The following is a 27,515-nucleotide window of genomic DNA, read 5'->3' on the forward strand; positions in this document are numbered from 1 at the left end:
TGATAAAGTCTGAAAGCCTTTTAGACAGCCTCATTACATGAAATTCCCTACAAAGTGGCCGCCAGCATCAAGAGATGACTGCTCACCATGTTAGATTTCTTAGGCTAAAATTGACAGAAAATAGACTGAAGGATTAGGTTCATTGCTTTAGGGCACACTCCCACCTACTCCTAATGAGTTGAAAGAAAATGAAAGAAAAGTCGGGACACTCAAACATGATTAGCTGGATTTGGCTCTGTTGGGGACGAAGTTTGAACAACTTTTTTTTGTTGTTTGTTTCCTGCATTAGAATGATGCCTGAAGGAAACAGATGGAGGGTAAAAAGATTTGTTTGAAAGGTAGATGAGAGTCCAATGGTTTTCAATCAGCATGTGTTTGCTGAGCACTTCGCCAAGCTTCAAAACAGTGATGAAAAAGCACTAGATGCAGCCGCTTGGTGCATGGATTTCACTTTATGAACCTTATACATACATTTATAGTCTTAGGCCTCCTGCAATCACCACTACTGTATTTTCCATTACTGCTGTCATTGCACCAATCCAGTCACTGAGAGTGTAATTTGTGGGACACACAAACATTTATCAAGCAGGCTGCATGCCTGTGCACCCACACACACACACACACACACACACACACACACACACACATACACGCACACACAATGAAGCATGATTCATGCCACCTTTTACACACATGCAGCACACAGTATCCGGGTCTTCTATCATGTACATCTAGTGTGATTAAAAAAAAAATCACAAATGATTTGTAATTCTCCACAGGTGAAACTGCCTATGAGCAGACCACAATTTCCTATTAGTGTCACCAGTGCCAAAAACATTCTGTTTTGAATTGAATAAAAGCCATCTCCTCTTCAGTGATGTCATATGTTGTAGTGAATTGAGCACACAATGCCCTCACATTTGTCCTTGTAGCGCTCAAAAGAGCTCATTGTAGAGTTTGTGATGCATACCGTTGTTGTGCAAATTCAGAGTTTTATGTTGAAGGTTTGTTGAGTTTCTGGAAGATAGCATGGGGTCAGTAGCAACATATTCCGCACAACTTGCATAGCACATCCCATACTTCATCTTTTTTGTGTCTTACCCAGTCAAACTCTGCTAACCACTCACGCCAAAATACAAGCGGCTGAAATCAATGCACCCAGGCAAATTCACACTACCATTTCTAAAGTGACATTGAGCCCCAACTATGATTTTTTTTTTCTTCTAAAAGTCCCTTTTTGCATTTAAAACAGTGCAACCTTTGAGGCAGATCACTCGCTTCTTAACTAAAGTAAAATCAATCACCGTCTGGAGTCCTGCCTCTGAGTTAAAGGTTATTACATGTGAAGTCTCTGCAAGTTATTGCATCTGTTTTACATCTTCTGTTTTCATGTAAGACTTCATCTGAGGTGAAAATGTTATTTTGCATCTAATAAAGCCCTAATGGTGCTTGTTTTGTTCAATCAGAACGTATGAGCATTTGTGCCACACTGTCATCCTTGCACTTCATTAACTTACTTACTGAATGACTGGCAGGAAATATATAATTATCCTAAGCACAAAGTAATTTCTCCCAGTACTGTGATGTGAATCCCCACAGTGTGAACTCATATGCCTACAACATACTATACACACAGTAGTTGTACTACTAAATTGTCAGTGACCAATTTACAATAGCTTTGGGAGATACAGGGTCGTAATTGTCTATTGCAAGTTTAACTAAGTTGTTTGTTTGTGTTCTTGTTGAGCCATTTTTGTTGTGCTACCGTTAAGCAACACTGATGTAATTCTGGACAACATATTCTTTACTGACTGTTCCTGATGTTCTCTACCTCTCTGAAGTGCAGGAAAGGGCACATTTCATAGTGAATCAAAGTTCCCCGTAGGCTGAGGCCTAACAGCCTATGCTAACCACACTTTGTTTGTGTATTGATCAGGTCAAAGGTACAAGGTGACTTACACCCCAACAGAAAGCCTGGCTCCCACAAGGAAAGAAATGTCCCTATTATGTTGCCATGTCCCTATTAAGATGTAAAGTGTTACTTATTAATTAAATGCAGGTTATATGCTCCATTATTTGGCCCCTACATTGGTCTCTATGAGTGTAAATATTGAACCATCACTGCCTCTTGATGTTAATCAATCCCCGACCGAATTCTAAATGATTTAGTTCTTTTTCAGGAAATGAATATTTGCCAGGCTTTATAGAGGAGGGGTATGCGAGTGTGCGTGTAGGGGGGCATGCATTAGCCAGCTCCCCTGCTTACTGGCCCGGGATCAGGACATTGATTCAGAGCAGCCTCGACTCTTGCTTAATTAGGACGTACCTGTCTGGGAATTACATGCTTTTTTTCATCCTCTCTCTCTCTTTCTCATTGTGTGGGGAAACAAACATTATAGGCAAATACATAGAGAGAAGAAACTTGTCTGCTTTCATCAAGGTTAATCACGTTTGCTGTGTATTGTTGTCAGCAGATTGGTGTCTGACCTCGCAGTACAAAAAAAAAAGTCCGCCTTCAGTGTGAGGCACGGTGAACATGCTAATGAGAGATGTGTCATATTGCAACATTGTGAAGTATAAACAGGGAAAAAATACAGAAGAAGGAATGAAAAAAATCAGTGTTTGATTATTTTTGAAATTTTGCCATGACAAAATTTCACTTTCAATTAAATTCAATTCATTTTGCGATTTCTACTGAGTTCTATTTGATATTACTTGAGCATAACAATAACTTATTCCAAGGTTTGGCCATTCAGTAGGGAAAGATCATTTCTTTGCTTGTGAAATTATCTTACTACTACATTATATTTGTTCTGCCTGTGTTTAAAGAATTAAGCACCGACTAAGATTCGACACAAGTTTCAGTGATTGTTGTTAAGACATTTTAGGAAGGAAAGGGGCAGAGGTAAAGTTGAGGGAGGATGGAGAAAGAGATAGATGGTGGGTTAAGATGAATGAGAACCAAAGGAGGAGGATGTAGTGATAGAGTTGTGATAGATGGAGGTGTACAAAGACTGATGTGAAAAGAGAGAGAGAAAGGGCAGAGCAATGAGACAAGAGACAATGAAAAGGCCTGGATGGATGGAGAGGGATGGAGGGTGGGAGGGGATTGATGGGTGGGTATCTCTGACTCCAACCTCAGCGACTGACTAATCACTTGACAGACAACTAATGTGGTGCTGAGGCAGCTCCTGAACCACAGACTGTCTTGGTTTTTATGAATGGACAAGACGAGTGATTTCAATAAACAAACTTATTAAATTAAAAAACTTCATATTGTTAGAGCAGAAATTAAAATTCTTCTGGTGATTCTACAATCTAGACTTTGATTTGGCATTTTATAGCATCATCCATCAACTGTTACTGATCATTTTCAGTGACTAAATTTCCCAAAATTTTCGAAAGGTTAAACAGCATACTTCCTTGTCCTTGTGTTTAATGATGCAGAAGAAAAATTGAGTCTATTTTAGATACTTAATACAGAAGAAGTCTTTAATCTATTAATAAATTGCCCTGTTGGCAGAAAATTCAACAGCCAGGACCAACAACTCAAATATTAAGTTTTCTTTAAATTTCAAAGCTGTTGGATTTCAACATACAAGATAACATTATTTGGAAATTGTGACAGAATATTCTTTTGTCAATTTCTGACAGTTATTGTTTCAAATGTATCAGTTATTTGAGAAAAATACACAACTGACCATAATGAAACCCTCATTTGGAGGACACAGGAACAATACCAGTCAAATAAATGGGTCGACAATATAATAATGCATGACACTATGAATCTGTTTTATATTTCCAGATTCTGGGGTTCCTGACCAAAGATAGAATCACCTACAGTACTGCAAAGCACAACCCAAATGTAGAGTTTAGCAAAGCATTTGAAGTAATAAGAGAAACACTTGGAATTTAAGTTTATATAGTAAACAGAACCAGTAAATAATGGGACGTCTTTAAATAAGCCTTCATTGTAAAAGAATCAAACACAATTCCACATTTTTTCCACACTGCAATGCTGTTCGCCGTCTTTGTTGCTGCTAAACGCTTTAGTGCGAGGACTTTATTTAGGGCTATGTCCACAAATCTGCTCTCTCCGTTGGGACCATTTACCACCCTGTGCTGGTCTGGCAGGTATTCTGGCTCTCCTCTTGGCTGACAAGGACTGGCAGCACATGTCTCACCCAATTACACCTGATGGGGTCTGACCCACTCAGCTGGGTTAACTGGTTGCTGGCTGAACACTGCCTGACCTCTGTCACTACATCTGCTTTCCCAGTATGGAAACCATTTGCGATGCATGAGGAATGCATTCATATGCTTTGCGGTAAAAATTGCTAAATTCTTATTTTCTCTTTTTTCCACATTTCAAGCAGCATAATATCTTAGAACTTACTTGTTTTTGGAAGGATGCTTACCTCCTTTATTCTTAGATATTTTTTTCTTCCATGTCATACCATTAAGCTGGGCTAAAGCAGTACAAAGTCATAATTCTACTGAGAACAGCTGTCTGTGTAGTCGGAAGGCAATTCCACTTTTTCAAGCTTATATTCAAACCTGTGACCCATTCCTCACCTCTACTGATGTTCTATTACCTGTGCAACCCGTCAGTCTTTCTGTTAGTCCTTTAATTCTTTTAAAGGAAATCAAAGGCCTATTAACAGCGTACTGACACTGAACGACTAGTAGTAATCCTTTACTGAACTCTGACCCAAGCAGACTTCCAATTCTCCCTCCGCCATTCTGTGTGTCCTTTGCTCAATGCCCAAGACATACACTCATTGCTCACAGTCCTACAAACACTTAGGAGATCAATGATCTCAGAGTGATAATCTCCTTCTTGATAGAGGGTAAAAGCCTTCACTGAAGACAAGGAAAGAGTGACAGGGGACTGGGGAGGGAGATAGAAAGTGATAAAATAAAGCAATAAACTAAAAAACTGGATGTCTAACTCTGCAACCAAACACACACAGATCATGACAAGTGCCTCCTCTCAGCCTGGGTGACATCTATACCCCTGTCTTTATTGACAACTGGCTTAACTAAAAGCTCCTCTGGCAGGAAGGAGGTGACTGATTGTCCATCCACAGAAATAAAGGGAGAGGTTAGAGTTGTAGATAGGAGAAGAAATACCGAGAAAAATCACAACACAAACAAAATACAGAAAATTACAGACTCATTTGAAATCACTAATTGTTGCAGGAACATGATATTGTGGGATCATATCTACACATTTTAAGCTTGTTGTGTCATTTGTGTAATATGGGGTTAAACTATCACTGGAAAAGGTTAAGACCAGGGAGAAATGATCATTAGTTGCAACAACATGGCATGAAATGACGTGCAAAATGAAAAAATTCATTCGACAGCACTTGATGAGACTTATTCACATACCTTCCCAAGATACCAGGATGGTTGTAGTGGTACTTGTTACGTCATAAAAGATAGAACCATATTGCCAGACGGGAAAATGATCTGCGAAATATCTGTACATGTTTAAGGGAAGATATAGAGTATCCTTTTAGGATACTTTTTACTTTTAATATGCTTTCTTGATTATGTTTAAGTACAATAGAATCCCTGACTGCATTACATTCAAAAGCAGTACTTTGTTTGAATGAGTTGACAGGTAATAGGAGGTGGTTGGGGTGGATGGAGGGTGTATAATGTGCAAGAACCTTATACCATAGACCAGTTTTAACAAACAGAATCATGTCCATGGTTATGTTTAAGCAACAAAAGGACATTGATTGAGGCTGGGAAGAAATCATGGTCCATAAACAGTTTCCATCTTATGTCACTGTGGATGTTTTCTGTTCCATTGTCTTCTGTAAAAAGCTGGGTCAAAACAGCTAAAATAGCTGCATTATCTGGGTTTATCTGGTTTCTGTAATCCCACATCTGTAATATGAAAAACATGTTCTTCATCCACATTATATTAAAGGAACCAGCCTCGTGGAGAAAAAAGAATGTATAGAAATGTTCTGTGTAGTAAGTAACCCAGCAGCAGTGAAGTAGAACAAACTGTAGTTCCCCATATCAAACCAAAGTCAGGATGAATACATTAATTTTTCAATTAGAGTACTGTGACCAGTGTGAGAGATTTAATAAAGCTAATTGAGAAGAAGAGTAATTTTTTAGTTCAGTAGTCATCACTGAGCTACTTTCATGCCTCATTTCACCACAGTCGTAAACTGTCTTTGCTTGTACGGCACAGGCAGATGTCTAAACAAACACAGAGATGCAGGAATATACACCTGTTTTCCCACTGCCATGCATACTACACACATTCATCCCCTTAGGGAGATAGGTACGTGTCTCAGCCTTCTCACAGCCAATCACATGCACATATCTGCTCAGCTATATATGTCATTAATCACATAATTTCTAAATCTCTCGGCTTTACATTGCTCAAACTCCTCCCCTTCCCTCATCCCCACAAGCACCCCCTCCACCACCACTGATCCCCTCAGCCCGCTCTACGGCATCTGTGTCGGGCTTCTTTTGCGGGAGGCCTGGGCAACGCCGGAGAACAGGCACTGCCGGGGGCGATACACATCCCTCAGGTGGGCCTTTCATTATGGATGATGTTTCTGCCAAATTATTTAGACCCTGAGCCCCAGCAACATCCCTGCCCTATAAAAAGCCCCAACACAAACAAACACATGCATGTGCACAGATATACACACTCCTAAGTCCCACTGCAATCCCTCTCGTCTCTCTTTCTTTCTTTACAAATTCCACTAACACAAGCATTAATCCAGTCTGATCACATGTAGGTGTGTGTGTGCGCTGTTCATTAATCCCTCTTTCTTTGTTCAGAGGGGGCAAGGAAGTGAAAGCTCGACCCTTATGAATTACACCTAGAGGTAGGACGGGACAGGAAGCTAAAGATGAAGAAAATATTCATCATAAGTATGCTACTGTTGTTCTTGGTGCCATACAGGTATCAGACTGAGCAAAGCTACCTTGACATCATTGGCTTCAGTAATGTACGATGGTAAAATAGCTTTGGTCAAGTGTTAGTATGTGCATGAGTGTGTGTGTATTCCCCAGAGGTCATTTGTTGTAGACTTGTTAGGAAAGAGTCAGAGATGACAGTCTCCTGGCAATGTCTGACCTCGGCTTAGAGAGAGGAGAGCAGCTCTGGGATCCCGACACACATTCAAGCACACATACACTCATATCCCATCAACGTTACCTTCTCTTTGTCCCTTAACTCATTTAGCTACTTATCCCTCCACTTCCCTTCCTTCCCAAATCCCTTGCTCACTCTCTCTCTCTCTCTCTCTCTCTTCTTCCCACTTGTCTTTCCCATATACTTCAGGCAGGTTACTGCCTTCCACCAATTCCCGATTCACCTCCAGTCTCTCCCACTTCGTCCTCCTCCTATCTCCTCTGTCTCATCTCTTCCTTCCTTCCTACTCAGTTTATCTACCCTCCAACCTTCTTCTCTCCTTTCCAAATCTGTAAATCTGAGAAACCGAAGCTCAAAAAACTACACCCTTTCTCAAAAGTAGTTTGTGAACCATCAAGTTGAAGATGCAGCGAAAGACCAGATGATTGATTTGCTGTGATAGATATATACTTATGAGATGGCCAATCATTACAAAGTAAACCTGTCTGATGAATGCCTCAGGTTAAAAGATGAAACTGAACTTCTCATCCTTAAGGTGAATTCATGCTTTCCACATCTGCATGTCCATATATTGTACTGTGGACCCTTCTGTTGATGTTCACGTGTGGTTCAACATTTGCGACTGAACTGGTGCAAGGGTGCCAACTGCATTTTTGTTTTCAGTTGAGGCTGTGTGAGGAAGTTTTTCATTATTCATACCTTGATAATTCATTATTAGAAGAGTTAAAATTGAAATAGCTGCTGCTGGACTATGGAGGTGCTTTGATTTGTACATGCTTTCCATTTATGCTGCCTAAACACAATGGTTGGCTGTCAATTCTCCAGAATTGTGCATGTAGACTGACATGCATCTAACCTTTGTCAAAATCCGCCAGAGCATGGGGATGGCGAAACCATGAATTGGCTTTTATCCTTTGCATGATTTTAGAGGGCTGTAGTCATAAACTTAAACTTAACTAGATTTATTGAATGTAGTACTGGATAAAAATGCCTTCAAATTTCTACCTTCTCTCTTTCTCCACTGAAAGATGGCAATACTTCCATCCTACCTTCCTCACTTTTCCCTTTGTACCTTCCAGACTACTGGTCTGCTAATTCCTTTCTTCCTCCCTGTGTCACCTTTTATCATCTTCCTCTTCTCTTCTTGCTATCAACTGTCATTTTCCTGTTTCCCTATAAATCCTTTATGACTACCGGGAATCTTTGTTGTTCTTCATTCCCTGCTTCCTTGTATCACCTTCTTTACTTCATTGCAGGTGATAAGAGATAAGTTAGATCGTGACTCACCCAGGCTGAAGAGGACCAGGAACTTGAGGCAAACGAACTCCCGTTGGTCCAGCTGCAGGGAGCGTAGTTTGGCCACCAGCTCCTGGGCGTGACTCAACAGATTGTTGAGGGTGGCTCCCGCCTGTGAAGCAATCACTGCATAGTCCACCTTAAAAGGCAGATAGAGAGAGACATAAGAAAAGGTACAAAAGTATAATTATACAGAATACAACAACAGATTTATGGATTCAACATGATTAGACAGACAGATAGATAGATATAGATAATCCCAGTAATCCAATCTTCCTTAAATCTAAGTCATCCATCGCACATAAACACACACTTACACACTCCTTTTTCAAGTGTACTTCATATTTGCAGCGGCAGCATATTTGTCTGGGAGGCAAGTCCTTAGCTGCCACTCACAGTAAGCAGGACCATATTAAATTTTTATATTTATTGACGATTCATTACCATAATTGACTGCGCAAGGGTTTCCAGGGGAAGGTAGATGTTGGCGTGCGCAGTTCCTAAAGCTCAGGGAGGAAAAGGTTCCCTGCGAGCTCCCATTTGCAATTAAAAACAGCCCTGGGTTTGGAATTTATTTATTGTGTAAATAGGATGATTGGAGCTCCCTTTTCATCTTTTTCATCTGTTTCAAATAGAAAAGGGTCAAAGTGAAGTAAATGTTGACAGTGCACCAGGTTTTCATCTTCTGCCTTTCCCCCTCCATTTCCTGCCTGGTGCTTTTACTGCACTACTCTCTCCCACTTTGTCCCAACTCCTTTGTCCCTCTCTCTTTCCCTCTTACCACCTTCGAGACGGAAAGAGTTATGACTCTGTGAAAAGCAGACACTGCCCCCCTTCCAAGGTGTCAATCAATTTACATAAAATCAACTGTGCATGAAATAAGTTCATTGAAGGATTGGACTGTTGATGGTGATGCCTTGGGTTATTGCCTCCTAGCCTTAAGTAAAAAGAGAGAAGAAAAAAATGCTATAATGTCACTATAGCAGACTTAGCACTAACTCTGACTCTGATGACCTGTGTATCAATCAATCAATCAATACTAGTTTATTATCTCTCCTGGAGAGACATAGAGGGTAAATATATGAATAAACCCTCAAATCTTAACCAATCATGGATGTGATGAGTGATCTTAGCAGAACATTAAAGATGAATATGGAAGATGAGATTAGTTTGATGCTTAGAGTGTTCTAATGTGGATGGGAGATCCACATGGAAGACGTACCTTGTTTTGAAAGCACAGAAATGTGTGACTGATGGAAGATGTCTGTTTTTTTTTTCTTCTTTATCATTTGAATTTTATGTTCACCAGGAGCGTTGTGCTATCAAAGTATCAAGATTGATACTGAAACCAACTGCCAAGCTGTGAGGCCTTGCTTAATCATTCAACACTTTCAAGTCATTTCATGTTTGCACACATTTGTACAAGTTGCACTGTGTGTTTGATCCACTGACAGGATAAAGAACAAGCACTCATGGCCATTTCTCACTGCTGCTGGTGACATGACAACATGCAGCAGCAGAGAAAGACAGAAAATAAGAACAAAAGATCGAAATTAGCAAGCGAGGAACAGGGAGCATACGGACAAGAGAAAGAGCAAGACATGAAGCAAATGACAGGCTACAACAGTTAATCAGCTCGTTCAGTGGACTTCTTTTCAAATGTCAGTATGAGTCTAGTGTAAAACTGGCAAAAGCAAAGAAGCAGCTTGATTCAAAGGGACAGCACATCTGTTCAAATTGTCTCTGTGAACAAAGTTTCTGTCCAAAAGTCACTTTTTTTTGAAAAAAAAAACTTTCATTCTGATGACATTTGGATTGTTTCTAACACAAACTTTGTGAATTCATTTCTTTATACATGCAACGATTCACCATATTGCACTTTATTAAGAATTTTTAAAAACATTTTAACTTGTCAAAGACAAAATTATGTTAATGCAGCAATAAATTAATTATGGAGTTTGGACTGTAGCTTTTCCTCAGTGGCTGCTTCATGTTGTAGCAAACCTTTGTCCCCGATAATGTACCAGTATATGTGCATACAGTGATTTGCTACATTTGGGCATTCATATTTACAAAGAAACAACTTTGAAATTCAATTTTAGCTATTGACGAAAACGTCCCACCTTGTAAAACTATAGTATATATTCAAAATTAAGAGCATAAGCTTCTTTCTATATCCATACTTCTGCACAATTACAACATTTGGCTTTTTTTGGACAAACATCCCTGCATTCTGTTATTGGAACACTCAGATCATGTGACTCACAAGTTTTGTGTCATGTAGACTTGAGTTTAAAGACAGAACTTTCACCCAGGAGACTGGTGATTAAGTCCTGTTTGGGTTTATTTATTTTTTTAGTATTACTTTAACATTGTTTTGCATTTCCAGTCACCGTTTAAGTTCATTTCCGGTTGCTGTTTTCTGCTTGGTTTGGTTTATGCCACAAATCTGCTGGACTGGCCTGAAAAAATCTTTACCTCCATGAAACTTAATCTCACTTTCTGTGGAGAGAAATAAAGATCCTCAGAATAAAGAAAATCTGTGGTACAAATAATCAATATAATCTTTCAAAAGTGCATAATTATCCTTTTACTGAGGCATTAACATTATAATATCATCATGGAACTGCTCTTTGTCGATTATTAAAATCAGACATTTCTCACTGCAAATGACGTTGTAATGTTCTCCAAAACCCCCACAGTTTTAACCCATAGCACACTGCAGACTGATGTTGTCAATGTAGAGTGCAGTTTGTTAGCTCAAACAGTCATTTGTACGAGTGTGTATTTCTGTAGTATTTGCTTTGGGTGATGCTGCTACTCTGGTCTAAATATCCCTGGTATTATTGCTTCGCTGTCACCCCTGGCCAGGCAGAGAATAATAGGAGATAATGAACTGTTTCAGAGCCTCTCTCACTCACACACACACACACACACACACACACACACACACACACACACACACACACACACACACACACACACACACACACATACTCAGACATTCACACACAAACAGCCCTCTACACCAGCTGTTCATTAACCAAAGTATGCAAACGAAACCGCCACCCTGTGCCTCCCCTGACTACCAGCCCCTCCTCCTCCTCCTCCTCCTCTGCCTCCTCCTCCTCAGCGCTCTGGTCTCTTCGTCTGCTTCGCCTCATCATCTCCTCAACGATATCTCCTCGACTCCTTTCTTTTTTTTAACCTTTTTTTTTTTTATTACCTTATTCTGCCTCCTTTCTTTCTCTTACTTTCTTGCCTTTTTCTTGCCCTCTCCCTCCACCTTTCTTCTCTGTCTTGCCATCCTATCGTCAGTCCTCCATGTCTCCTCTCATTTGCTCCTCATCACTCCTCATCTTCCATCAATTTCCATTGTCCATCAGTTGGTAACTACTCTTCCCTCCTCCATTATTTTTCCCACTCATCACAACCTGTTACCTTAATACTTCTCATTTCCTTTTCTTAGTAATTTTGTTTTCACTCAAACATCAGCTCTCCTTGACCTACAACAAAATAATCTAGATCAGCTGAGTGACACTGCCAGACTTGTACTTGTTTAAGCCCAGTAGACATTGTTTTTATTACTTCTACTATCATATTAACATGGTTGTACTTGCCACTACTGTAGTAATACTGCTTGCTTACCACAGGTAGTAACTGCCCACCTGTTCTGCAAGTCTACCCTGACCTTGTCTTTCAGGATGTTCATTCAGAATCATAGAAACGAAAAAGGACTCTCCTGCACGTAGCACACATGCACATGCCTTGCTCCAATATTTATGCCGGCATCTATTGTTGTAAAACATTTGTAGCAAAGCAATGTTTTGGAGAGCAAGACAATCCATAATTTATGACTCTTCATCTCACTGACAGCCATGCGACTGGTCAGAGGCATATTCATGATGAGCAGTTTCACACCTCTGCTTTCGCCTTTGTGCGTTTGAGATTATGAGAATCACCGAACACTGAAAGCTTCTGCTCTGCTTGCTTTGGGTTCATGTGTTTACTGTTTGACAGCATGCTTTTCCAAGTGTCTGTGTGAAGCTGAAACAGAAATTAGCACACAGTATCCTGATACTGTATTTTGAGGACCTCTGTTAGGGCCTCAGGCATCAGCTCCCGCCAACTTCCTCAAAGCACCCAGTGAAACAAAATAACACATTTAGCCACATTTTTCTTTAGCTGTCCACCCACTCACTATTCTACAGCCTGCTTTACTTCTTCACTGTTGGAGTTTTCTTGCCAAAATGTAAAAAAAAAAAAAATCATGATTTTGGTGACATTTTTTTTTTAGATCTACAAGAACTATCTATTTTTAATGAAGGGGGGACTCCTGTGTGGCTGTTAAATCAATAAAGTTTTAAGGGATATGGTCAGGTTGTGCAGGGAGGGGACATGGTTGGCAGGATCTTGGAGAAAAACGGAAAGGGTAGACGGAATTTTCAGGGGGGGGGTATCACTGACTCACCTGCTGGCCAGTGACCAATAGGATGGAGCCCTCCTTGGCATGCACCACCTGCCGGAAGACGTGGTCGAGGATGAGGAGTTCACTCCAGCAGTTCTGCAGCAGCTTCATCTGGTCATCCACCTGGTTAGAGATACATAAAAAAACACACATCGGGTCAACTGTTTGTCTTTCCTCTGCTATACAGCTGTAACAACAGTCTCTGTGACTGAGTGTCACATTCACAGTAACATAACTGTCATCAATGCCGATTGTATGTCTTTCATCGTCCCCCGTTATTGGGTGTCAGGGCCTTTTGTCTCTGTGGAAGCTACAGTTTAGGTAGATGGGTTTCCGACCGACAATGTGTAGAGTTGTGTGAGCGTGTAAAGCTTAGAAAAACAAACCCAAATGACGCGCAAACTGCACAAGTTTCTCAAGTAATTAGTCGACAATGTTAATATCCCAAGAACGAAACCACTGTTAGTTCAAACTATATGCTACACTTGAAAGTAGAGTTTTGCACATAAACTGGCGAATAAGAAAAGCCTGTTTGAAGGCAAGACAAATCCCACTAAAAGTTAGTTCACGGTTGTTTCATATATACTGCATTAGTTCCACAGGGTCTATGATTAAAATTTTTCTGAGCAGTTTGACATGTGACAACTGATTCCTGCAAATTTACCTCTAAACAGTAATTTTTACTGGTTTCAAAGTTGGACTTTCCAAGTACTAAAAAAGTCTGTTAAAATGACATCATGGCATCTTTGTATAATTTACCTGCTCTATCTGTCCTTGGCTCATTTGTAAATAGGAAGCTAGTTTATGTATATATACTTGATAAGCTGAGTTGCCTCTGCACCAGCATGAATTTTACAAAGTCCTGAACAATTTTTGTATTTAGTGGATAAAATCATTCAGATTTTTGAATGCTGGCTAAAAAAAAAAAAGAAGAATGCTGCCCTTGATAAATAGAGGTCTTACACTAGAAAAAATGCTACAGTCATATAGTCAGTATGAACTACAAAGGAGCCAAGGGGAACTCAAAAAAAATAGAAAAGCTCCCCTGAAAACAAGATTTATGATTTTTTTTTTTTGGAGGACGGGTCTCTCAAATATTGACAATATGCTAATTTTGCCATGCATTTCTATTTTTCTGTATCTTCACTTTGCCCATACCAACCACTATAAACCACAAGAGAATTACAAACCAAACCCTTTCCAACCCAGTAGCCCCGAACCAGTGGCTACTTATCATCTGTTCTCTTATTCCTATTAAGAAAAATAACATTAAATAAAAGATAAAAGAATCTTCTGTTGTTTCTGACCATGAAAAAGTAAAAAGAAAGTGAGCTCACCCGAAAGTCATAGTAGAGTTTGGACACTGCATGTAGTTTAGAGGCCTCAAACCTGAAAGCTGAGGCACCATGACTGCCTTGTTAATATCACTAGCAGCTATTTGCTGGCTAAGCTTGCTAACAGGTCAATCACTATTGATCAGTTGTGTATCACGGGCATAGTTTTTTTTTTTTTTTCCCAACCTTACCCAAAGCTCAAAAGTCCCCTGCACACACTCTAAAGCTTTCTCATGTGAACCTTTCCACAGTCAGTTAAGCACTTTGCTACGTGCCTGATTTAATGTTGCCCGGTTTATCTGTTTGCTCATTGCCAGGAGTTTCTGAGTGATTCCACAGATGATAATGATTAAGTAGTCTGTTTTTTCTTTCCTGCCCAAATGCCAGCCGCTGGCTCCCTGGGACCTGCCAGGTGAACTTGGGAAGCTGATACAGGTGAAACCAAAACAACCCCCTCCATTGTAGCGGCAAGTCTCTTCCCATGCCTGACTGTGTTAATCATTACTCCACATAGCCAGACAAAAAAGGCCACATTGAGAAGGGAGGAATGAGGAAAATGTATGAGAAGTTCTTTCTTTCTTTCTCCCTTTCCCCCCACCTTTTCCATCAATAAACATTGTGCTCTTTGTGGCATCATTGGGAATAATGTGTCTTTCTGAGAGCACGCTTGTGGTGATGTGAATTACGTTGCTGCTTGGAGTGTGTGAGAACTGCCTGTGATGGCCATCGCCAATGTCAACCACAACTTCCAGAGTGAAGAATGTGGATCGATGTTATAACTTCGTTCCACATGCAGGTGCAGCATAAAGACACCCGAAAAGAATGTCTTTGTGCTGTCTGGAAATTGTACAGGGATCCATTTGTTGAATTCAAGTGACCTTAAGTACCCATTTGATGTCAACAACTGTAGCTCTGCCAAGAGACGTCACACATTTTATTACCTTGTATGACATGGCACTGGATGTGGCCAAGTCTGAAGTCTATTTGTGGTTGATTATGATTGTTTTGACTGGTGATTTAGGACTGGTGTCAAACAATGTCTGTTTACTTTTTAGGCAGACATAATAATAGTTGTGCCATCACATTGGCCTGGCAAAGCTAAATCACACACACAGCTGGAGGACATGAACACTTGGACTGCCCGACCACAACTGTCTATGAAAACAGCTGCCATTTAGTAGCTGTACTGGCTCTGACTTGGGTAAAGTATAAGTTTAACATTGTATGAGAACAGCCTTCGCAAAATCAGAAGACTGACTTTACATCCTAATGTTTTGAGATCCCAATGTCTCCACAGATGGACACCTACTCATGTTTGAACAAATGAATACATGGTTTGTTTCCTGATAGTCGATCACAGACAAAAGATGGAATTGCAAGAGGTGGCGTTAAAGCCCTGTCAACATTAATCACAGATGTATAGCAACTGAACAACCATGGCGTTCAACCAGAGACAGTCTGAAACCCCTAACAGAAATAGAGCATAGCTTTATGTGGCTACTAGGGAAACATGTCATGTTAAAGAACACTACTGGTAGTCCTGCATTGGCAGACCATTCTCTAGTGCTGTGAGGAATGGTCTGACATCTGTTTGTGTTTCTTTAAACCAATAACTGTAGTATTTGTTTTTGAATAAAAGGAGGCAAGAACTCTTCAAAATGGAAAATTCACTTCACGATCCTGAAAAAAATTGAAATTTTCTGGATGTAGATTGCTGCCTATATCAAAGGACATTTTGTAAACATTGACACAAAGATAGTGGAAGAAGAAAAGAAAACTGTATGAAAAGCGCAGCCAATGGCAGGTTTATAGCCACAGTCTTCATCCTTTGAGTCAGACTAGTGTTAAGGTGAATACCAAATTTCAAGTATATTTTTGAGATTTTAACAGCTAATCGTGTGAGAGCAACAACCTATCTCCATTAAATGCCACTAAAAAAACTTTTCTCATACTATAACAGAGAAATGTTAGGGTGAAGAAATCAAACAACGAACCGATCTTGAAATGTTTCGCGTCTCCCATTCATCTTTTATCAGTTCAAAAAAATGAAAAGAATAAAAATACTACAAAGCCTCTCTGACCTTTTCTACTATTTTTGACAGTATCACTATTCGTTTGTCTCCTTCCCTATACATCTATTGTTTGTGGTCCCACTCTGGCAGATTCTCCAGCACAAAGCGAAAGCAAAAATTCAAATGCCTTCATTAAAACCATCAGAGAGCACGGAAGGCAGTCAAAGGAAAGAGTTTTCAATACTGTGCCCTAATCGTTGTAGTCTTGTTCTTCGTCTCTCCATCTGAGGATTCTGGAAGCACGTGTGTGTGTGTGTGTGCGTGGACAAATGGGTACATGTAAGGCCCTGCTTCATCAAAGGCCTCCGCTGCATGTCACTGGTGCTGGCAAGTGACGGGGTCCTCATCAAAGGCCTGTCCTCACTCTGCCTGCCTGGAAGCACTTCCCTGACAAGAAGCCTGGGTCATCAAAGGGGGACAGCTCAGAGGGGACGACGACGGGCGATAGCAGTCCAGACTAGGGCAGGAGGAGACCCGCTTGGAAGAGGGGGAGGAACTGGTGACAGACGGGCGTGAGGGCGGACCAGGGGTTGGGGTTCAGTTCGCTGACCTTTTAAGTACCAGCGACACGAGCTGTTTCCCTGACAAGCTCTTCCTTTGCTCTGTCAAATGAACAACAGCCATGGCGCCTGATCTTACAAGATCTGCCGCCTGCTCGCTAAGATAATATGAACTTTCTGACATGGCATCGACGTCTGACTTGTGGCTGAATGGTTGAACATTATCTGTGCAGAGAAAATACAGTCAGTAAAACACCAGCTGATTGCCAGTGACTGATTACAACCATTGTCGATTTAATTCACTCACTACATGACATGACACTACAAAGTTCAAATAAACAGCTTGTTGAATATCACAGGAGCAGTAAAGCAGTAACTCAGTTGTTTGAATCTAATCTCATCATATGGTCATGGAAATTTTAGATAACGTTTCTAGTTGCTGGCGGTTTCTAGCAATGTTGACTCTATAGGTAAAAAACAGCTGCTGTTTTTTCCCTTCTTTCTGTGCAGGCATTTTTCTTGTCCCCATTATGCTCAGGCATAAACACAGCATTTGAAACTACTAAAATGATATTCTTTATTGACAGATGTAGCATGTTTGAGTCATAGAAAATATATTTTGAGATCTAAGTGTATTATTTAACTTACTTCATAGCAATAGCAATTAATACAATTACATATATTTTAAACATTGCTGAAATTAGTGTATTTAACTCATTATGCACAACACTATACTAGGCAGTTTGTTCAGTTTTAAATATAAACCCTTACTTATGGTGTTGGATGAATTACCCAGATTGACGAATTCTAATTGATGAATGAAAAGGTAGCGTAGACTACGCTTTGCACAAACTAAATGAAATACAAATTCAATCCTGTTTTGATGTGTTTTAGTAAGAGGGGTATATAAAGTATTTCATTATGTTCATGAAATTACATTTTCTAAATATGAAACTTCAGAAATGTAATACTGTAAATAAGTTACTTTGAAGGTGAAAGAGCAAATTTCTAGATTTTTCAGATAATACCTTTTGCTGAATTTTCCTTCAGATTTTAATTTCAAGCAGCATGACACTCAAGTCATTGAAATCAGAAGGTCATATCAGCCATTATATTGATCCACCACTGCAGTTAAATACTTTTCCTACCAGAATGAAAGCCACTATGCTCACTTTAAACCTGAAATTCCACCAACTCCACCACAAATGATGTTTAGTGTCGTGGCTTTTAAAATACTTATAAATGCCAAAATCACTTTATACAATAGGTTTTTGAGTAAAGGTTAATTTATCCATGATGCAAAAAGGTCATAATATCATTTTGTGGTTTAAAAAGAGCCCAGATATACCAACTTTACTATCCAATATAAGTTCAAGAAATAATTTATACCAATGTGCAGTAAAATAGTTTTCTGCTTTTGCTTCCAGTGTACACATCTGGACAATCGCAAGTCTCAACCTGTCCTTGGACAGAGCAAAACTCATTACAAGGATTTAGCTTCTAAGGTTGATGCTCATGCAGAAAAAAAAACACTCCCTAGGAATTGCTTCAAACTGGCCTCAAAATCCACATTTAAGGCTACTTTTCAAGGTGTGATCCATTTAATATTTCAATATCATCACCAATTTTTGGCAAAAAAATAAATAAATTAAAAAATGAGAGAAATTCCGAGCAGGAACTTCTACTTGCAGCAGCCAGCAATGAAAAATACATATCCTCCAAGAAACCAATTTAACACCTTTATGATCGTTCAGGCGAGTGGGATCAATGCCCGGATCAATCGCTTAGCCCATAGCTTTTGTTCAAAACCACTGGCTGAGATTAATGGGATTTTCCAGCGAGAGAGGCTGAAAAAGAAGGAGAGCCCGGTTGAGAGGGGGGGAATGGAACTGCCAGACAGGGAATGAGAGAATGAGAAAAGACTTGGGGGAAATTGAGAAAATAAAACATAGTGATTAAGAGCAGATATTCCCTCCTTTTCTGGGCAAATGTAAATTAATTGGAAATGGAGCATTCAGATGCTCGCTGACAAAAGTAATGTTTATTCATAGCCCCCTGCTAAGAGTAGAGCAATTATCATGGTGTGTTGAGTCAAAACAGGCCAATGTACTAGAATCTCTCCCCCCCCTTTTCTTGTGGCCGGGTTTTGGTCTAGTGCCACAAGCATTGTTAAGCTTCATACGGTACAGTCAGCTTTAACGAGAGTACACAGCTGGATCTGATTTTAATAAGTAGTTCCATTTTTGATGTGGCCTAATGAACAGATTAATGGAATCTCCTTCTGTGGAGCCTTAATGAATGGAGAGAATCGTGTTTTTTTTTTGTTGTTTTTTTATTAACACAGAGGGGAGAACACACACATTTGCAGACCGTGAGTTTATCCGCCTCAAACGACTTGTACATAAACAATAGCTGCGCTTCTGTCTTTCCTCTCCCTCTCTCTGCTGGACAAGAATCAATGCTGTCTTGGAGTACTACAGGTGAGATTTGAAGCTGACATCAATGCTTGTGCGTCTCTAGCAGCCATCCTTTGGTGCAGTCCTGTCTTGGCATCTGTTCGCCTTGAGCCAAACAGGCCTCGTATTCACCTGGGAACAGGCATTAATTTACCTAGAACAGCGCCTGTTGTTCTCAGAGTGTTGCAAACACTTAATTATGTCGTGCTTGACAATGTACTGTCGCTCATTTTCAGCTTAGTTCATTATTCTAATTGAGGAGTCTCAGTGTGAGGCACCAGCGATGTAATTGTGGTGATATTGGGTGATTTTCACTAATTTGTGGTTAATAGTTTCCACAGAGCGCATGCAGCCCATCCAACAAGAGATAAAGTCTTAATATTAACCTAGATTATTGTCTTGCTTTAAGTAAAATAGACCTGCAAATACCTTTTTAGTCCCACTACAAATCATTCCTGACGGCCATAACTTTCACAAGCCACAAATAGAGTTGAATCCATCAGGAAAAATAACAGACTGAGTGACAAAATCCCCAGGATGTTCCAGCTATGTGACCTGGAGGGAGGGGAGAGGAGGAGGAGATGTTTCCGTGCTCCAAATTGTGTCCTATTCTCCTCTACATTCTGCAGGAGTTGATGTGACTAGAAACCGACGTCACCCCTCCTCACTTCAACAAAACCAGCTCTGGCTTATCACAGCACTCAGTTCATTTGGGCCTCAATCCTGTGACTGGTGGGGTGATAAGAATGCTGGGAAAATGAGCAGGTGGCAGGTGGCGCTCCTCGTAGAGCGGGAGGGGGCTAGCACTGAAGAGAGGAATGATAATACTGGTGATAATGTACTGAGCAAGTTGCTTTAGTAAAACTACATTTGTCAGGCAAGGTTAAGGAATAAAGCAAGCAAAATCAATTTCTTGCTAGTCGTACACCTGTTGGTTTGTCGGACATTTGGCTTGACAGTTTAGCCAATATTTAGAATGAATGTTTTCCAGTGTGCCCACTCAATGAAGATGATGAGTAAGAGCAGGACGAAAAATCCATTTCCTGTAGAGCAGAGGAACGAAGGAAACCAGACAACCTTTTATTCTCACACAAATTCGATTTTTGTCTTAATTTGAAAGGTCATCATACGGAGACAGACATGTAACTTGGGGAGAGCATCACATGCAACAGAGTTGTTGCAGTAATATGATATGCAGTTGAAGTGTTGCATTCTAAAATTACACTGGGACAGTAGCTATTCAACATCCTACACTGGATTGATTGATGTTGAAGTAGTTTGTATGTGGTTCACCTCGCCTGGTCTGTCTGCTACATATGGTGGCAACAGGCAGCTAGGCCTTTACTCTCCTGGGTTGCACTCACTTTGTTATGTTTATTTTGTCTTCCTATTAATTTCCATTTTAGCCATGCTAAATTAACTTATTTTTAGTTCCAAATCATGTTTACTCTCCCTTTCTTTGTCCAGCCCCGCTGCCACAGTGGGTGACACTATATGTATATCATTGCATGAATGCCTCATCAACATTTCATGTCACTGGCACCTGTTTGTTACTTGCGTGTATCTCTAATCCAGCAGATCAGGTAGTGGAGGATGCCTATGGGTTTATCTCCAACTGAGCACACAGAAATCCTAGACTCTTATTATGTCTCTTAACAGCCATTGAGATGCCACAGGCCATCTGTGAGCTCAGAAAATATCACACAAGACACACCAGGCCTTGCTTCTGTAGAAAAGTCTGTCTCCTACTTCGTGATAAAGGCTTTGAAAAGCATTTAATACTGTATCAGCTTCTGAAGATCACTTTAGAATTCATTCATTTTGCAGTAAGTCCAGTCTAGTATTTCAACAGAACATAGTCATTCAATATACTTTGATGTCAGCTGGGGAATGTTGGCAGGACATTTAAATGCAACTTGTAGGAACAAAGAAAAAGTATTATGTGACACATTGCTTTAAATTTGTTAGATAACTCATATTTACTGATTTGTACCAATTGTGCAACTGACAAGAAACTCAGATGTAGTCAAAGAAAGCCCTTCATCCTCTTGAAGTTCATACTGTTTCTGTTGGGGTAGGCCTTGTTCACATCCTCTTTCACTCTGAAAAGTGTTAGTCGAGGTGTTTTGAATGAGTCCGTGAGTACGCTCACTGTGTGTTGGACTGAGAGCAGAAATGACTCTGTGAGAGTGAATGAATACTGTATTGTGAGTGTGTGTGTGTGTTTGACAGAAAGAATGCTTTCTGTGTTTCCGCATGTGTGTGCGCCCACGTCTGATCGATATTGCTGAGGCACTGAGATTGATTGGTTCCCACGGTGACCGCATTAACAGACTCTGGAGGCTGACCTTTGACCCTGAGAACACTCCACATTCGATTGGTCGTGCTCTCTCCCCTCTCCCCATCTTCACATCTTCTCATCCGTCTACACATCCTAGCATTCTTTCTCTGGTCCCAGGCTTGTGTTAGAAAGGGAAAACAAAAGCCCAGTGATTGGACATGCCCTCTTTCTCTCCCTGCCCTCCCTCATTTGTTCTTTTATCCCATACAGCATTCCCCCCCCCCTTTTTTTTTCATGTCAAGCTGAGAGGAAACAAAACGTGGGCTTAATAAGGCTGTCTAGCTCTGCCTGGGCCTCATCTCAAGACATACTGACATAAGGCCACTATAGATACATAACTGCATATTGTAGCAAATCTGTATCACTTGTGTGCTTGATAAATATGTAAATAATAAATGAAGAATATCTCAAAGATGCCACACCATAAGAAACTTTATACAAGAGCTGCTATAAGTAAATTTAAAAAAAAAAAACTAAACAAAAGGACCACGGTGCAGGTTAAGTTATTAGCTTTGGCCAATAGAAGCACACACTCACAGCTAGACACGCACACATCTGTGAGAATCTGAGAGAAGCGTGGCACCACATTCATGAGGAAGGAAAAACAAAGTATCTCTGTGGGCCCGTGTGTTGCAGCGGGAAGAACGTCTTGTTTTCTCAAGGTCGCCGATGATGGCAACAAACCCTCCTCGCTGTCTGATATCAGGGCAGGGATTTGAGGATGAACCAAGCACGCCCAAACTTTCCTATTCTGTTTTTACTTGATGCATAAGCATATGAAAGATAGAAAAATCAATAAGGCAAGAGAACGGACCAGAGAGGGGCCAGACATGAATTTCAATGGATCTCTTTTCATGCATGCAATGTTTATTGTTGTCTGCTACAACTAGTCTGTTTACTAGATGTGTGCAAAACAAAAAGATTTCCAGGTGATGTGTTCGCAAAAAGGAGGTTGGGCTAACCTTTTTCAGTGATTATATGTGAGTGTAAAACGCAAACTCCTGGAAAAAAAAAGTAGGTTATGAGAAAGGAATGTATGTACTGTTGCCTAATTTCTGAAGAAAGTTAATCCACGAGTGCATAGCTTAGAGGCAAGATTTCTTTTTTTTTCAACACTATTTTTCCAGGATACCTTAGAAGTAGGTAACCTACCCCCCGCCCCACACAAACTCATACACATCCACACACACACACACACACACACACATATGAAATCTCAGGGCTTAGAGCTAAGAAGCTATCAACTAATTATCAAAAACACAGCGAGGCCCTAATCAATTATTCACATGAACATTAGACTGCTAATACAGATGCAGCCCAGGGAATGGCATCTCCCAAAAGTAACCCTTCCTCTTTCACTCAAACATGCACACACACACACACACACACACACACACACACGTGGATGCAATCATGTCAAGACCTGCATACTTACACAGACACACACATGCAGAATGCTTGACAGTAACATCCAAACCTGCCCACACACACACAACTCCAAACATGAGTTCTTCCCTTCCTGCACCTCCACTCTTTTACCTGCAGCCCCTTCCTCCTCCATCAAATGCAGACAGATAAAATGCATGCATCCAAATATGAAATGAGCAGCACTGGTAGACTGCCTATAAGGTTCCTGGCTGGAAGGTACTGATCATAGAAATCCTATTGATCCATCAGCACCCTCTCCGCAGATTCTCCGAGCACACACAAACACACCCAGAGCTTAATCTACCGGGCGATTCCTCGGCATTAAGCCTCAGCCATTGGATTTCCATGCTGTGCAATCATTATTTGAGCTAATGCCGCAATTTATGACTCGTGTGTTTGTGTGTTGAGTGTGAAAGGTAGGTGGAGGGGATATATTACACAGAGGTGAGGAAATGAGTGTGTGTGCAGGTATGACCTCATTCTGTGTGTGTGTGTGTGTGTGTGTGTGTGTGTGTGTGTGTGTGTGTGTGTGTGTGTGTGTGTGTGTGTGTGTGTGTGTGTGTGTGTGTGTGTGTGTGTGTGTGTGTGTGTGTGTGTGTTGAGTAAAAGTGGGGTTTAGCATTTACTGTATTATATTAATGTGATTTTGTACTTCAATGTACATATTTAAGTGTGTTTTGATGTAACTGCATGAGTTTGTGTGTGTGGGACTAATACTGACAATCGGAACTGAGCGCATAAGCTGTTTCTGTCTGTATGTTAAATGGAAAAGAAGACAAGCAAATGCGGAGACAAAGAAGACAGCAGTCTGAAGGATTCACCCTTTTGTATTATTCAGACGAGTAGAGACACTCCTCCTTAAGTCAGTCTTACATTTACCCACAGACACACACATATGCAATATACCTTAACACACAGAGAAGACCAAAGCTGTTTTAAAATGCAGAGACTGAGGCGGTGATGCTTTCTGTCTGAGAGGGTGGGAGACACATATTCCCATTAGCGTTTGACGCTCTGGGATGGGTGTTTCTTGTTTTCCCTTGGAGGGGGGGTTGTAAGAGGGTTTTGGTGGTGGATTGTAGAGCAAACAGCTGTGAATCCACGTCCAAATGTGGCACAGCTCCAGAGATCACTGGGATCACAGTCCTTGATGCACAAATTAAATATCTGAATTACCTAATTGAGTGTTTCCAGAGCTCTTGTGATATGTAAACCACTGAACTACAAGGAAGATGAGGCATCAAAACCGTAATGCTGCAGAGCAGATGGGGCCCCGCTTCTCCCTGAAGTGCATCTCCAGGCCTTGTCTGACAGAAACTGCCACGAATGCATCTGGATTAGGAAAAAGATGTCTCTCCGTAGCACTGGAGCTGCAGGCTTGGTGGTGCTGCTGCTCCTGATGGGAAGTGCAGTGCAACATGTGGTGTATAAAGCATTGGCCTAAGGGAAGGTGAGACCGCAGCTTGCCACCTTAAAACCTTGTCTTTTTCTGTTTTTGTTCAGCATCACTGGTTCATTTCTAGAGGTTTAATGGCGTTGTCGACACCTTTCTCAACAAGTCCCCTTTCAGCATATTTGGTTTATTGCTCGTCATTGTTTCAGCTTGCTTGAAAAGCCTCTTTTTATCCCCCTCTGAGAAGGCGCAATCCTAAAAGAACGCAGGCCTGTAATGGCTATTATTAGTGCCATGCCTTTATTTCACATGTATGGAATCGTTTATCCGTGGCTCGTGCCAGGTTCACAGTTATGGCATTTGAGGAGAAATAGAGAAAGAGACTGATGGATTGAGAGGTGAGGAAGAGGAATGGTGTGAGCGCAATAAAAAGTCCTGGTTGAGTATAAAAGAAATAAGAAGAGCAGGGGGAAAATTAAAACCAGCAAAGAAAAGAACGCCTAAAGTGGGGATAGGGAACAGGTGTCTTTGTCCTACTTTGTCGGCGGGGCTGAAGCCATTTTCTCGGCTGGGTCGCTGTTTGCCATGCGGCCCCATTGAAATTTCTCGCCCGTCGTCACAACACAACCACAATGTCTAGTGTTACTCCTGTGAACTGCGAGCATCAGTCATCGGTGTGCAAATTCAATCACCCGCCTTACCAGTTGAATATAAATACCCCTCAACTCTTTAAGTGTAAAACTACCCGGCAAGCTGTCGACTCTGCTTCACCACTGTCTTATCTATTGTCTCCTGTACCCCCAACCTCCCCCCCACAAGCTTCCCCACTCCCTGTCCAGAATAGATGAGCTGTAAATAAGCATCAAAAATAGACATTGGCGGACAACTGTTGACAGCCTGGTGACGAAAGCGGCAGACACAGTCGCAACCTCGAGGCAGGCTGGATTACACGCAGATAATTGAAGCCACGCAACATTGGAACATAAGAAGCTTGGAGCAATTTTTGTGTGCATTATTATTGTTAACATACCTGCCAAGCCAGTTAAAATGTTGTTTTTATGGTGCAGTTAGGGGTACAAAATCTTTGCCTAAAGAAGTTTGCTATTTAACAAGCCTGAAGATACACACACTTTCATCGATAAAAGTCTCTGTTTGTTCTACATTTTTACTTTACGCTTTTTACAGCATGAACATATATCACATGTTTAAAAAAACATCAACAAAACTCCACTCAATGTTCCCCATAAATTGAATTTGAGGATATCTTACCAAGTAATTGTTGTCTGGTGACATTTTATTCAGTTTCAATCATACTCAAACTGAGCTTTACTGAAATCTTCTGTTCTACCATAAATGCTCTAATTTCTTTTTTGCTTAGGATATAAATAGATATTTAACAGTAAAACAGTGCGACTAGATGACCCCTTGCTTTGATACGTTCTAAACTGTGTCTTTTACAAAGATGAAATTCAGGCAGCCACAAAAGAGGAAGATAAATTATTTGACATATTTGCATAGTTTTGTGTGGTGAATTTAGTTTAGAGGTTGAGGGTCAGCGTGAGGCTGCAGAAGCCACACCTCGGCCCCTCTGACCTCCAGGAAACCCAATAGCCGGGAACTATTTAGAAGCAAAATGCCAGCACTTCTGTCTGTATATTTACCACTCGTCTGACAACATATTGCCACCTTCAGTCACCCAGCATGCCAGCCGATAACAATAGTTCCTTTTTTTTTATTTTTTTATAAGGATCACTTCTTCTAATGTATCCTTTGCACCATTCTGTGATTGGGTGGAAAGATTCCTGTGTAAAATGTAGATTTAACACGGCTCATAACTGTAAGCACAGCAGAGAGGAGGAGAGGGGAGGGAGAAAGTTGTACTTTGGCGGAGTGTGTAAAGTGTTTGCACGCCGTTGAGTTGATTTGTTAGTAGCTTGGCCAACTAAATCAAGTCCCCATATCCACTTTGTTTACCCAATTTCTTTGTCTTTCATTCTCACTTCCTTTCCTTTCAATCTCTCTCTCTCCTGGCTGATTTGACTGACTGTTGCCAACTTGTGAAAGAACAACTGTGTTAGTTCAGGGGCCACCGAGGCTAACAGCACAGCCTAGTCACCTGCATCACCGTCTTAACAAGCAGCATGACCTGCCAATAAAAAAGGCTTTTACCCTGATCATCCTCAAACAAGACTTAAACACAACCTGCTCTTTCTCTTGCCGAATGCCCAAAGTGCTCACAAATGCGAATCAGGCTGTGTTAACTTGCTTGAAAATGAAAAACTACAGAGGAGGTGGAGGCTGTTTTTTGCTTTTCTTTGCTGCTACATCAGCAGGGGTTTGAGGAGGGCAGTGTTATAGTGAAAGACAGAGGCAGACGGAAGTCAGAAAAAATACACATCTCATCTATGGGTTAATTGGGGGATGCGGAGACTTGATTCAATAATGTCCATCTGTCAACACCTGCATGTCTCGTCAGTGTTTTCACACACCGAGTGGCCAGTGGGGTTACGTGATGAAACACTGAAGAAATGAAAGCAAAAATTCCTTGAGAGAAAGATGGAGTACAAGGAAGAGGAAACGTTGTTGAGGACAGTTGAGTCTATCATTGCTCAGAGCTCTGTAAACTTGTACTTCATGACAGCCTTTCATCCCTCATCAAAGCAACAAGTAGATGAGCAGACTTTGCGCATGCTAAAACCTCCCAACCCCCGTCGTCTCTTTAAAGCTGTCGCTCCTCTGGGACGGGCGACCTTAAATCTTCTCTTTTAACACGTTTCCTGTTCTTCCTTCCGGCCTCCTGCTGTCCCCTGGGGTCGGACCTACGGGACCATTCCAGTATTTCGAATGACTGTATCTTAAAGCTCAGTCGACAACCACCAAGGGGATGTGAGCAGGACATTGGAAAATTTGATTTCTGTCAGAATAGTGGCTCCCTGCAGTCAAACCCTCTTCGTATGGCAGAGGCTCTTGGAAAATGCTAAATCTGGGTATGCCAGGAAATATATAGTGATGTAGGGAAATAATAAAGAGCATCACACTAAACAACATGCCCTCAGTTGTTGCACACTTGTCATATTAACATTCATGCC

At 40.9% G+C, this 27,515-nt stretch overlaps 1 protein-coding gene across 2 annotated transcripts in view; it reads right to left on the reverse strand.

The window, feature by feature from the left end:
* Positions 1-27,515, reverse strand: part of nr5a2 (nuclear receptor subfamily 5, group A, member 2) — a 68,874-nt gene that overhangs the window by 16,688 nt on the left and 24,671 nt on the right. For both annotated transcript variants that reach the window (XM_051947524.1, XM_051947523.1), the window contains 2 exons: positions 12,906-13,025; positions 8,426-8,573 (listed from right to left, as the gene is read on the reverse strand). In XM_051947524.1, coding sequence (XP_051803484.1) covers positions 8,426-8,573; positions 12,906-13,025 — 268 coding nt within the window. The remainder of the gene's footprint in view (positions 1-8,425; positions 8,574-12,905; positions 13,026-27,515) is intronic.

Source organism: Acanthochromis polyacanthus, chromosome 4 (genome assembly GCF_021347895.1).
Source record: "Acanthochromis polyacanthus isolate Apoly-LR-REF ecotype Palm Island chromosome 4, KAUST_Apoly_ChrSc, whole genome shotgun sequence".
NCBI classification, from domain to species: Eukaryota; Metazoa; Chordata; class Actinopteri; family Pomacentridae; genus Acanthochromis; species Acanthochromis polyacanthus.